Source organism: Pagrus major, chromosome 14, assembly GCF_040436345.1.
Source record: "Pagrus major chromosome 14, Pma_NU_1.0".
NCBI lineage: Eukaryota > Metazoa > Chordata > Actinopteri > Spariformes > Sparidae > Pagrus > Pagrus major.
This window is the reverse complement of record NC_133228.1, coordinates 16,161,555-16,176,232: the sequence shown is the minus strand read 5'-3', so window position 1 is coordinate 16,176,232 and position 14,678 is coordinate 16,161,555. Positions and strand designations below refer to the sequence as shown.

The following is a 14,678-nucleotide window of genomic DNA, read 5'->3' as shown; positions in this document are numbered from 1 at the left end:
TAAATTTGTATTACCAGCAGGGTTATTTTATGACATCTGAAGTGTTTCTATTAATTTTGTCCACATACTGTATATCGCTTTCTCCTTTCACACATCCTGCCTATAGCTTTGGTAATGATCACTCTTTGACTTTCTCGCTCTTTGGCTCACACACGTCTGAACACACATCACCTTTCTATCTCTGTATCAGTTTTTATCCCTCTCATCATCCTCTCTGGTCCTCTTATCATGTGTTGAGAGGCTGTCTGCTCTGTTCTTTCTCTCTCTCTGCCTGCCTGCCAGGAGATGGAGGGGAGATTGGTAAGATTGCAGTGAGGTTGCATTTGACACCACCACTACTTGTGATTGCTTGGATATGAACCTTCGATGAGATCTGTGGCTGGATAATGTCAGGTAGCACCACCATTTATGGCCAGTAGCTTCCATAGCAATCATAGTAAAAAGCTTCCAAAGTGTATACTCAATTTCTTATAGCGGCCAAAATTAATAAAGGGAAAATGATTGAAAATGTAATTGTTTGCTACGCCTTGAAATTATTGGATTTTTTCCTATTTTATTTCTTATTTTACATTGTTTCGTTTTTTTTCTCTGAGCAAAAAACACAACCATGACATTGTTCAATAAAAGTGCCTCTTTTGCTGCAAGAGATTTGCATTAAGTGTGACAGACAAGCTCTTGCAGAGCTTTGATATGACGGACACTGTTGGTATTATTTTTTCTATTTCTATATTTTGCTCAATCATGCTGTAAGCACAATACTCTTTTAACAATTGAGAACCATCTTTTTCTGTTGATTTAAAGTTGTTGTTAGGCTGTCTTTTGCATTTTTTTCATAAAGGATACATCGGAAAATATCATGTCAATGATGGCATTTCGGTTTCAGTAAGGTATAACGTTGACCACACCAGAATAATAATGAGGAGCGCCAGTGCAGGAAGCGTTTTTGATTTGTGTGGCAGGAGTTTTATTCTTGTGTGTGTGTATAACTAACACCTGGATATTACCCAGGTGAACACCACTCCTCATAACATTCAGCTTGCCACAGGAGAGAACCTAATGAGCAGGCGACACACACCGGGGAACACCATGTTTACAGGAAATGCTGTCATTTCCGCTTGATAATCTGTGCTGGTGTGTGTCTTACACTGTGTGTAGTGGTGCTTTGACAGTATAGCTATAACAGTTCCACCTACCACATGCATTTTTATTTTAAGTGGCATAGTGTGTGTGTGTTTGTCTGCTACGGCTGTATGTGTAATGCTGAGCCTTTGCAAATGACCTAAGGACTATAGGGAAGCGTATTTCTGCAACCACTTGCATTTCCTCCCTAATTGTTCATCTTCTGCCCATAAACCCCTCCTTTGTGTGTGTGTGTGTGTGTGTGTGTGTGTGTGTGTAGGTATGTTAAAGGGAGAAAGAAGGTCCTTTTCTCTCTGCTAGCAGTGTCAGCAGGTGAGCTGCCCTATTGGGAGAAAAGAGAGAAATCGCCAAAGCATGCAAATTGCTACTCCAAGGGGAGAATCAATTAGGTGCATAGCGGCTGGAGCAGAAAGGCGAAGAGAGGCGGAGAGGGGCAGGGGTCCATGCAGAGAGATGGTGCAGAGCCATGCTGATCACCTCCTCTGAGACAATGCATTACTCCTCCTCTTCTGTCCCCGTCCTCAATGCAAGGACTGATCCTATTGGCTAAAGCTGTCTCTGCACACTGCCTTTTAAACCTTGACTGTGCCTCAGCCTCATTCCTTTTTTGTCTAGCCCATTTCTTTTCTATGTATAGATTGTACTAGAGTCGCAAATGTGTGGCCTCTCACCTGTTTTCTTCATTACTCCTCGTAATGATGCTCTGCTTTAATCTGTGCCAGGTAAAATTAGAACAGAGATCATATAATTGTCCTCTAATCTACATCTATCAATGCCACGTGTCAGTAGCCTTGAATGTATAGTGATTTGTTGGTAATGTTTGTATTCATGTTGCTGGTTCTCACTGGGTTTTGTCCCTTCCCTCTTTAGGTACATAATGTCCTCCGTCTCAAGAGAGGCTTGATCCTGATTGGCCGACAGTACTGAACTGTGCCTCCTTCCCTCTCCTCTCCGCTCCCAGCCTCAGCACAGCCATGACGTCCCTCACCAGGACACGGACCTGCTTTTTTGTCTGCTGCTTCCTGTCTACTTTGGTGCTTCCTGTGACGTCACAAACAGTAGTGCATGCTCCACAGGCTCACAGTGCCGGCTCCCAGGTGATCACAGCGTCCCTTCAGGAGGAGGAATATTCATCATTTCGTGCTGAGAACCCCGAGTGGACATTCAACCATCTTGCGGTGGACTATCGCAATGGCAATGTTTATTTGGGAGCTGTAAATCGCATATACAAACTGTCCCCGGACTTGGAGGTTCAGGTGTCCCACGAGACTGGACCAGATGAGGACAACCGTAAGTGCTACCCTCCACGTATCGTCCAGCCCTGCAGTGAGCCACTGACACTCACCAACAATGTCAACAAGATGCTTCTGATGGACTATCGGGAGAACCGGCTGTTGGCATGTGGCAGCCTCTACCAGGGCATCTGCAAACTCCTCCGCCTTGATGACCTCTTCAAACTGGGAGAGCCCTTCCACAAGAAGGAGCACTACCTCTCTGGTGTCAATGAGAGCGGCTCTGTGTTCGGTGTTATTGTGTCGTATGGCAATGCCTCTCCGGACATGCTGTTTGTTGCCACAGCAGTGGATGGCAAGCCAGAGTACTTCCCTACCATCTCTAGCCGCAAGTTGGCCAGAAACTCGGAGGAGGATGGCATGTTTGCCTATGTCTTCCATGATGAGTTTGTGGCCTCTATGATTAAGATCCCTTCAGACACCTTCACTGTCATCCCAGATTTTGACATATACTACATTTATGGCTTTGCCAGTGGGAACTTTGTCTACTTCCTGACTTTGCAGCCTGAAATGGGAGGTGGACCAACCACTGGGTCCTCCTCTGCTGGTCGGGAACAGGTCTACACCTCCAAAATAGTCCGTCTTTGCAAGGCAGACACCGCCTTCAACTCCTACGTAGAGGTGCCTATTGGATGCATCAGTGGCAACGTGGAGTACCGATTACTCGAGGCAGCCTACCTGTCCAAAGCTGGTGCTATCCTGGCACGCTCACTAGATGTGGCACCAGATGATGATGTGCTGTTTGCCGTCTTCTCAAAAGGACAAAAGAGGCGTCCACGCCAGGCCTCACAGGACTCGGCACTGTGTGTCTTCTCTCTGCGGAAGATCAACGAGAAAATCAAGGAGAGGCTGCAGTCATGCTACAAGGGTGAGGGCACATTGGACCTGGCTTGGCTCAAAGTCAAAGATATTCCCTGCAGCAGTGCGGTGAGTACTACTACAATGTGCACACACACAAACACACACAGTATCAGCACTGGGGAAATAACTACTGCAACATGCAGTTCTGTGCTGTAATCTACCAGAACAACAGGCGTAGAGCAGTTCTATTTAAAGTAGAATTAAACTAAAACTTAAAGAAGAAACCCACTCATTTAGGAAAAGGATATTTCATGAGATTGTATTAAGAAAAGAAAATCACTGATGATATCTTTTTGTTTCTAATGGAGGGACACTACAGGTGAGTATCTCTGGAGGAGAATCAGTTGTGAATGCTCTCCCACGTGTTACTATAATGAGCTTCGGTGCACTGCGGGAGGCCTTCATGAACACTATGTTGTTGGGTGGGCTCATGCTCCATCACATTACGATGAGATATTAACAATCCACTGCCTCTTTTAATCCGCTCACCCTTTAAACAATGCAGCTGAATGCTCAGCCAAATTACCATAATTCCATTCTCCATAACAGCATTACAAATTCAGTGATTCAGTTCATTTGATTTCTCACTTTGTGCACATAAAAAACAAGGTTAAATTAGGTGTTACGTGTTTAGACCATCTTCGCAAGCAGTCAAAGCTTTTTTTTTTGTTGATCTCATATTGTGTCATTAATGAAAGCTGCCATCCTCGAGAAATGCAAAATGACCTTGATCAGAGTACATTTATTATTTATCATGTTTCTCTACATGTAGCGTGCATGGCTAAATGAACCATGCTCACTTGCCAGTTTTGAGTTCAGGGAGGTATAGATAACGAGGTAAAATTGCCTGTGCCTGTTTTTCAGTGTGCAGTTAAAAGTGTAACATTTCATTTTTTTCTTTAACTGACTTTGTAAGTAAAGTATTCCTCTACTTCATGAAATAAAGCAAAACTTGGTGCATTCAACCTCCATCCAAGCTTTGTATCATTAGAGAAGAACATTGACTGAATGCACTGGTGAGCAAAAATGCAAATATTTTACCAGGAAATATGATCATTGCAATGACAAATAGTGTTTTCCTCACTCAGGCCAGTCATATGTATTATCTACAAGAGCTACAAATGAAAATTTATACAGCAACAAATATTTGTAGCAAGAATTTCATCGCTTGGTCACGGTCATATTTCAGAAACATAAATTTGATCCTCTCGAAGCTGCTCAGTCCATATTGTTCTGACCTTAGCCATGCACTATCTCGAGACATTATGAAGTTGACCCTCCACTCGTGTTTGGTTCTGGAATCACAGTGTTTATCTATTAATCCGTCTCTGGCACGGCGCACGTTCCGGGGCGCCTTTGTCTGCTGCTTGAGGGCCTGATAAATCACGCCTGGGGTGGAGCTGTCAGCAGGGAGAGAGGAAGTGTGAGGGAGCACACAGGGGTTAGCGCTGAGGAATGATGCCATTTCAGCATGCGCCACAGTATCGCCACCGCCACCGCATAAATTAGACCCTGCTGAACAAGTGACGGTGGACTCTGCAGGAGATAGATGAGTTCTGATACACATACACACACACGTGCCACCGCACTTTTTAAGTATGGCTACTGCAGAGATGGAGAAGGTTGTTTTTTAGAGGCAGAGAGAAGCTATTGGTGAAGTGGAATCACAGCAATAAATACAGTTTTTACATGAAAGGCTAATTAAGTGATTTATTAAAATGTAGACCAGATAATTCTGTGGTGCTACAGCCATAAATTGGGAGTCATATTTGAATACATACACACATCACACAGATACATCAGAAGGCTATTGCTTGAGCATTAATGAATTAGTAGATGTTAATATATTAGGCCATATATTATGTGTTTTCACAAAGAGAACATATTGCATGCTGAGATGAGTAGAGCTGAGGGCAAACTCTCATCTCATGTGTATGTCTGTGATGGCTGGTTGTCTTTCTAATATCCCGTGGTTGATTTTTTATTTTTTTTTGTGATTCGTTGGTTGTTAGTTTCGGATTAAATCCTTTGCTGCCTTAAATGATGCATGACTGGGAGCGCTATGTCTCCGATTTAATCAGAAATGTAGTTTAAACTTGTGGTCTCCGCTCTGTGCGTCCCAGTGGTATAGATACCCAACATAGACATGCACAGTACATGTACATACACATGCTCAAACTCTTTCTTGAACATACCAAACAGAATCGCTCAGAAAATTGTGGAAGTCAGACTGCTTTTTGGGTTATGCTACTCTTAATTGAGGAATCACACAACCACATAAATATCAAATAAGGGTCTTACGACTTTAATACAACTCTTACTCTGCTCTTACACAGTCTTGCTTTATTTTCCATAATTTCTCCCCGCAGACTCAATACAAGTGGTTGCTATTGGATCAAAGATGGGATTTAGACTAATAAATATAGCATTTATGTACATATACTGCATGTGGACAATGTATGCAGATAAAGCTTAATCATGTAAGTCAAAATCATTTTTTTTAAAAATGCTTTGTCCAGTGAAAAGATTTTTTTACTTGCTTAAGGGAAGCTAGCAGCTCAGTTGCAGTGGTCGGTGTCCACTTGGAGCAGGAAACACAACAATTACTTAATGTGTTTGTGATTCAATCACATAAGAAAATCTCCTTTTTTGAAAAAGTGCATTTATTGATTAAAACTATTTCAAAAATCATATCAATTGAATGATATTTTATACGATAAGGAAGTCACTCATCATCTATGGTTTATCTTGTATCCATCAAGAGGTATACCAAAGACTGGAAAACTTGTTTTCCAACAAGAAATAATCAAATTATCGAAGGACGTATAAAAATGTTCAAGGACATAAGTACATTTATAGGCCTGAGCAGGACAGTATAAATACTTGCCATCGGACCTTTGTTGCTTTACACCATCCTTAAGAGGCTTTCAGTGGGAGTGGGTGAGATAAAAAAGGGGGAGAAGTTGAGAAAAAAAGTGAGTACAGAGAGTGGCATGATGGGTGAGAGAGCAGTAGAGAGGATAGATGCTAAGAGCGGGAGTGAGGAGGGGGGGAAGCGTCCTCTCTCCCCCAAATAGCCACGCTTGGCTGAGCCACATAATGCGTGCTCAACAGTATAAGTCTGCAAAGGGCCTGCATCCATAGATCATTGTGAAGTGGCATGTGACCTATAAAAAAAAAACGCTGCCTGCTCCCTACATGTTCACTGTGTCAGCAGAAAAAAAACAGAACAACAAAACAGCGGGATCGCAGTAAATTCCCTCTCTGCTCTCTTCTCTCTCATCCTTGATTCATTGCTCACTGCCTGTGCTGCTCTTTTCTCCTTTTGACTGTCCTTCTCCTCATGTTCTTATAAAAATAGTTGCCGCCATCCCGGCCTCTCATTCTCCGTTACACGACCCCTCCTTGAGTCTGTCTTTCTCTCCCCCTTTATTTCCTCATACAATGCTTTCCATACGGCAAAGTGCTGTCTCTCACCCCCTCCTCTAAACATGGATGAGAAAATTACAAGGTCGCCTGTAAGTCCCTGACAGGCCACGGCCATCCCCTCATCCTTTCTGCTAATGATCATTAATTACATGTCATTAACTAACATGCCACGGGCTATTCTTCCACATTTGTCATGTGTTATCGACTTCACATTCTGAATTCACTCCAATTAATTAGATTATTCTACTCGGCCGCTGTTTCTTTGAGTCTTTTTCTTGATCTCTCTCACAGTGTTCCCCGACACACGTGCTCACCCCTCCCTCGTTTCATCCTTCACTTAAAAGGAAGTCTTCCAATACGACATTCTCTGTTTCCCCATGCTCATTTCTTCATGTTTTTGACTCTTTTCTTTCGTCTATTTTGTTCTGCTTTTGAGCAACCTTTGAATGGTGAGCGTGCGGACTATCTCCATCCCTCCTCCTCCTGATTGCGGAGCTTAATCAGTCGCTGGCTGCTGCTGCTGCTGCTGCTGATGAGTCAGTCTAGGCCACATCCTCAGGAAGGGAAAGGCTAGTAGATTCATTAAGAACATCCAGACTGCCCCCTCCCCCCCTTCTTCCCCACTTCACCCCACTCCATCCACATATCCGCTATCCTGGTTGCTGCCTGGCTCGCTAATTAAATCTCCATACATGATACCACTTGCTAAAGGTCAGAATCCATCACAATATCATTATTCTGTGATTAAACAAATGTCTCCCGCATCCTTCACTATCCTCTGGCTGTATTGGGTATCTTCTTTTCTTTGCCCTGTTGTTTTTGTCTTTTGTCTGGTTCTTTGAAAACTCTTTTGTGTGCTCTGTCCCTTGTTTCCCACTATATAATTCCTTTACTTCACAGTGATCAGTACTGTTCACAGTATTAAAAGTATTTTTGCAAACTAGTTAGACACACATTGAACTGTATAACATTTTACCAATGCAACTTCTTTAATTACCAATTTGTCAACTCAAAGAAAACACAAAAGCAGTTTTATTGAATTGTAATGTCGACTTTGTAATCGCTCACGCATACATACTTGTTTTCTCAATTTTTATCACTTGAATAAAGACAGTTTGGGGTGAAAATAAAAATGGTAATGCCTGGTAATCCTTCCGAAAGAAATAATGAAAGATTTTCTGCCTGTACACAGTGAAGCGGAAAACAAGGGTTAGGAAGTTATCTGACACGTCTCTCTCTTCAGCTCCTCGTTCGATTTGTGAATCCTTCTTTTTTTTCCCCATCTCGGCATCTCTTAAACTCCCATCTTACCTCCTGACGTTCTCCTACCTTCTCCCTCTCCTGGCTCTGCTCTCGTGATGTCTTAGTTTCTCTCCAAATTTGTCATGCTGTTTCGTTAGTTCCTGATTTGATTGTTTTCCCTAACCAATATTTATTATGTGTTGTAGCTGCTCAGCTTACGGTTGGCAGGTGCGAGCATCCGCAAACATGATTTAACAGAATATCACAGGCTTATCAAAGCTTGCCTCCTCACATTGAAACCTGCCAACAGAGCACGCAAATAAATCAACTTTGTTTCAGGCACACCCTGAGAAGTGTGTGTGCACGGCCCTGTATACCCATACACACTCCAATATACACAGATTTGCTGTATTTTCCAACATTTTTTAATATGAATGTGCACTAACTCGCACTATCATTCCCCATTTCACATTGTATAACTGCACTGATCTGTCAGGATTGATGGTGTTTCTTCCCTGAGATGACATCACCATGGAGGCATTGAACCAGCCCTGTGTGTGTGCCCGTGTATATATATTCTTTCTTTTTTCAGTTCTAATCATTGTGACTGGTTTTTCGAAACAGTCCCCAGGGCGTCTTACAAAGGGGGAAGTTAAATCTACTTGGTGACAGCTCTTGTACTCTGTATTCAAACTGAATTTTGAGCACGATTCAGTCGGAGTGCTGCAAAAGAAATGCTCTCTGCTGGAATGCCCCGCGGATGCCTTAAGAAAACGACAATGAGCAGTGAATCCCAGCCATCAGCAACTGATTCACAACAACTGATTTTTTACTTTTTAACTGCATGAAGTTTTACTACATGTAATCTGTCTTTATGTACAACTGATGTATTTATATCTACAGTATTGTATCTTTATATAAGTCATGCACCAGTGAAAGACAAAACTCCACTATGACCTGCTTTAATGGACACTAAAGGTTTTAAATCTTTGAATCTTGAAAATGCTACATATCCACATATTGGGTTCTCTTTTCATCCATTCATCCTAACCCCACAATGACCTGCCGAATCTCTGGACACTGTGTATAAATTTATTCCTAGAGATGTTCAACTCCTGGTACTATGTTTGTATATGTGTAATCACAAGTAATTATGTGTGTTTGTAAGAACACTTGACCAGCAGGGCTTTGCTGCGGAGGCTTCTCTCTTCCTTTGGCACTCTGCATTGCGCTCATTCTGTTTCTGTTTCCTGAAACAGGCATCTAAAAGCAGAAGAGCCCTCAGGTGGCTCAATTGGGTATAAAGTTGGACAGTTTCCAAAACAGACAAGTTATATTGAAGAGGGGAATACGAAAATGATTTATGGAGACAGGACGTGAGTGTGAGAGTGCACTGCACATCTCACTCTCTGTGTGTGAGTGTGTGTTTACTTGTGTGTGTGTGATGGGGTGTTCTGTCACGCGTTGCTACTGTGATGGAGGGCACCACGGATCAGTAGTCAGACAGACTCTGTCTTGGCACAGTAGCCAATGGTCCATCTGATACACACACACACACACACACACAGACACACACACACACACACACACACACACACACACACACACACACACACACACACACACACACACACACACACACAAGCACATAGGCTCACAAACAAATAAAGGGTAGGGCTTAATTTGAACTAAAGAGTCAAAGGTTTTAGCTAAATAGAAATGGTACCAGATGTGATTCTTCAGCTTTTCGCCAGTGTAAGCAGATCGCAGAGAATGTCACAGACAGATCAGTCATGTACAGTTGTACAGCTGAATATTTTTTACATGTCGAAAAAATTAGATGATTCCTTTAAAGGATTAGTACTAACATACTTTATTTGCCTTCCGATGAACTAAATGTCCTTGTGCATATCTTAAATAAATACCATTAACCATCTTAAATACCATTTTTGTATATGCTTCACTTCAAAGTGACTCACTGTTGCTGCAGGAGTCATACAGCCAATGTTTTAGCATAGTTAAATTGAATGTTGACATTAAATCTTACAGTGAATGCTGCAAACCCACTTAGTCATGACATAATTTTCTAGTGCCGCCAATCATCCTGGCAGGTCAGTCATTTAGCACAGTGGGGTTAGAGGAAATACTGGATATTTAAGTGGCTGATTATGCAAAGAGCAACCACAAGGATTATTTTTTACTCCTCCAGTCTTTAAAGGAGAGGTTTTCCCATGTAATCACCAATAACTAAAACAAGCTAACCATAAACAACAATTGTCGCATGATGACTTTTTACGATAAAAACCGAAGTGAAGAATCAGCATACTAAAATGGACTGAAACTGGCGCATGGAGTATAATAACTGCATTAAAAGGAATGGCTAGAAGTGCGAGAAAATGATCATCACGGAGCCTCCAACGGTTGAGCAGCGACATGAAGCGAAATGTCTCTGTGGTTTAATGTGTGTCATTAACTTCGTGAACTTACAGCCAATAGAACAGGCCCCTCACAACAGTGCAAGCCCAGATTAGGCCATACATCAGAGAGCGTTGGAGAGCGGATCTCTTTCAGTCCCCACTAATCGCATTGAGCAACTCTCTCTCTCTTTCGCGTGCGCCCACTGCCCCCTCTCTTTCTCTCCACTCTGTATCTGCTGATCCCTCTGCACAGTCCAGAAGAGAGCTCTCTTTGTGCTGGTGCTGGCAGGCAAACAGAAGCAGAGAGATGGATATGGCTGAGAGTGACCTGATTCTGCCTCAGTGTCTGGCCTCTGTCCAAATACAGAGACTCTGCTCTCCTGTCCCTCTGTCTTAAGGGAGGAACCCCCTGTCTTTCTCCTCTGTTGCTACGCTGCGGGATGCTGGCTGAAATACCCACCAGACCTGAGCAAGACTTGAGTTTGTAGATATAAGTCATTTGAGTTCTTTCAGTTCGACTGATTTTGAATACATATTCAGATTATCTCTGTACATGTAATCATTTGTTTAAATCACAGGTCTGCTGTACCCAAAGTTGGTGGACCTCATTTACTGGTTACTTTATTTTTTCAAATGTCTTCATCAAAATTGAGTGAAAATAATTGTCAGAATTAGAAAACTGTTTGGCATGACCTTATTTAAGGACAGCAATCTTAAAATAGTGTGTGCAATTAATCTATCAGTGTGAACTGTCTGTATCACTTGCACATTTTGTTCCTAATTGCAAATATCTTGGAACATTTTCATCATAATTTGTTTCTATGCAGACGTTAATCAAATCTGTGCATGCAAACCTCTAATGAATGAGGTCCTTTGACAGTAAAAGACAGAGATAAAGAAGATTGAAAATCATCTTCAAGGTCTACATGCAGTTAGTGTTTGCCAATGCTTGGACAACTTAAAAAGCACTGGCCATTGGAAATTAAGAGAGAGAAGCAATGAAAAAAAATGGTAACCCAGTTTGAAAAATGCATTAATGAGATGGGCTGGAAGGAAAAAAAGGGGCATAAAAGTGATGGAAGCAGTGACAGCAGTGTCTTATTGGCAGACAATGTCAAAGGCTACATTGATATTATTTGGTGTTCCGACTAGAGACGTCTTTTGCATCACAACTACAAATGTCATGTTTTGGTGGCGGCGTTATGAAAATGTGTCTGCTTCCTGAAAGGGCTGACAGACAGACGGTATATTTCATTAGATTGCAGAATGCAGGACAGAGATGGCGGGAGTGATTGGCAACCGGCAGAAATAATATAGCATGTGTCAGTGACAAGAGAGGAAAACACACATTTTAACATGTATAAAAACATCCTCCTCACACACATGCACCACCCCTCACTTACGCAGACACACAAGTGTGTTGACAGAAACAGGCAGATAATGTGAAGTGATTTTTAATGATGAAAACCACTTTTACTTTTTTGGAAAAGTAATAAATCTTGGGAGAAATGGCTGCACCTTGGTTATCTTTTGGGCGGCATTCAATCATTGAGGCCCCGAATACTACAAAGTATTCCATTTTGCCTCTGATGGACCCTGTTAACCTTTGAACCCTGGGACGCACTGACAGCAACATGAAGAATCAAGGAATACAAACAAATGTATAGAAAAATAGCTCTGCTGTTGACTGTGGACCATAGTTGAGATCATTGTTGGCTTCTTGGTGCATCAGAAAGGAAGAGGAATTGTGTTGATCATGGATTGTCGTCTCAGAAAGGCAGGTAGAGTAACACTCCAAACCAGAGTGATATTTCATTGTGATTTTATGTAGTGACCCTGGCTCTCATCAGAGCACCATTAATCTAGCAGCAAGCCACCACACGACTCATAGGACAGAGTGCATTCTTGACAACAGCTCATTCTGAAAAGGTCGCAGCGGGGAGGAGGCAAGGAGAGGAGAGCGAATTGGAGGAAAAATCGTCCACTTTAATATTTTTTTTGTTGTGCACCAGTATTCATCTTTGTTTACTCTCTTTGGCATCTCAGTCGTGCATTGTTATCTATCATCTCTCCTTTGGCCATCTCTCTTTGCTCCTTTTTGTCCTTATCTCAACCCTCCAACCATATGACATGATCTTGACCCAAATTCAGGTCATCTCTATCGATCATTCATGTAAGCCCCATGTTATATAGCCTAAAGCCCATTGTGGCCTGGACCAGCCATGTTCCATTTGTCTAATGAAAGCAGACCTCATATTTCCTCTGTGGCTCACTCTGAGGCTTCTGATGATGATGATGATGGCCTTTACTGAAAGGTTGTGAGGAGACATCTTGTGCTTGCGAGATTGATCGAGAGCACGGGGGGAGCACTTTCACGAGTAAAAAAAAAGGAAAATAAGTCATAAACTAAAACACCCTCTACCCCCTCCCAGAGCATCCCACCTCTGACAGCTCAAATCAGCTGGCAAGTGTAGATTTGAAATGACTCAGTAGGTTTTTTAACCGAGATCTTTATTGGTGCATCTGAAGCTCAGAGTTTTGGTTGTATGTCAAGATATTCCTGTATGAGCCTGAGGTAATTTGCCATCAGCTTAAAGATAGACTTTCCTAAATTAGCAATTCTGAACCAGTGCATGTCCAGTCAATAACATCAGACCAGTACTGCCCATAATGTATTACAAGGACTTCATTTGAACAATGAAATCAGTGGGTATGGAGTTGCTTTTCCTAAAGTCATTACAGTAACGCTGCATCTCATAACTCATACCCACTATCTTACCTTACTGACATTTTCTGTGTGTTTTTGAAAGAAAGTGAAGGCACTGTCTCCTGCCAAGGCATTTCTCCCCACAGCAACCCCACCACATTGCTAAGCTATTAATCAAGAGCCATGCCTGCTTCAGTCCTAAGCCCAGTGTTTCAAATCCATCCATACACACAGAATAATGACCAATCCCCAGAGCCATTATTCTCTTATCAAAACCCATAAGTCATTCTGCCCACAGTGACTGGTATGAATATCCCCCCTGCAGGATAATACACATGCATGCAAACACAAAATAAGTAGAAAGGCACAAAAACATGAAACACGCACATCTGTATTTAATCACAAAATCACAGTAGCATGTCCACACAGAAAGCATAACAGATGAACCTCCATCAAGAGTTGCATTAGAGTCTCCCATTTGTAATACGTTTTTTTCCCCATATATATATTTAGATGCAATGCGGTGATTTGCCTCAGTGACGATGCAGCACTTCTCTTTTTTTTATTTCACTCAGTTCTCTTTGAATCATTTCAGATCCAATATCTTGCCGCACTGGCATTTCTGCAGTTGCTGTAGCATTGGGTGGACGGTGGGGAATTGTGCCTGACAGAGCAGCCTCTGGCACTATTACAGAGCAAGTGCCTGACTGCAGTCTTCTTCCATCTTCATCTCCCTCTTACTTGTTTCCACGTTTGCCGTTTACTGCATGTGGACCAGCAGACGCACACAAGCATACAAATGCTCGCACATTCTTTCTCACATACAAACTGTTTCTATCTTTTATTAAAGCACAGTCAGAAGCAAAATATTGATTTTCATTATTCTTGAGCTCCTCTTTTCTGCTGTGTACACTTGTATCTGGATAACCATGGTCTATACTGCTAACAGATTCTGCCAACTTACCCCAAACTCCCCTCCCTGAAGATCTCTGTGGCAAAGAACTCCAAAAGAAGAATTTATGAAGTGCTGCAGTGCCCTTTAATCTATTATCAAAACATTTGTAATCCTAGTATGGATGAGGGAAACTAAATTATATTTGTAATGCACTAATTGCTCTATTTCTTCCACTGCAGCTCTTGACCATTGACGATGACTTTTGTGGCCTCGACATGAACGCGCCATTGGGTGTGTCTGAGATGGTGCGTGGCAAGCCTCTCTTCTCCGACGCCGTTGACAAAATGACCTCCGTCATCGGCTACGTCTACAAGAACCACTCTCTGGTCTTCGTGGGCACAAAAAGTGGACAAGTCAAGAAGGTAAGGGGCAGGAATAATGAGAGGAGGTTTGCAGAGATGGCTGGATTGATGAAGGCAGAGATTTGGTTTCTCTCTTTCAGAATGTGGAGTAAGGTCTGGGAATTGGGGACTGCTGGATTGGAAGAGGGATAGTAGTAGTAAGGCAGATTGACTTTCAGGCAAATCAGCTGAGTCGGCTGTATTTGTAGGAGGAAGAGGTGTGTGTGTGTGTGTGTGTGTGTGTGTGTGTGTGTGTGTGTGTGTGTGTGTGTGTCAAAGAGAGGGAGAGTGAAA

The 14,678-nt window shown here is 42.3% G+C and overlaps 1 protein-coding gene across 2 annotated transcripts in view; it reads left to right on the top strand.

Annotated features, from left to right (window-relative positions):
* Positions 1-14,678, top strand: part of plxna4 (plexin A4) — a 238,821-nt gene that overhangs the window by 24,433 nt on the left and 199,710 nt on the right. For both annotated transcript variants that reach the window (XM_073480352.1, XM_073480353.1), the window contains exons 2-3: positions 2,011-3,359; positions 14,223-14,405. In XM_073480352.1, the coding sequence (XP_073336453.1) occupies positions 2,115-3,359; positions 14,223-14,405 (1,428 nt within the window). In that variant the 5' untranslated portion in view covers positions 2,011-2,114. The remainder of the gene's footprint in view (positions 1-2,010; positions 3,360-14,222; positions 14,406-14,678) is intronic.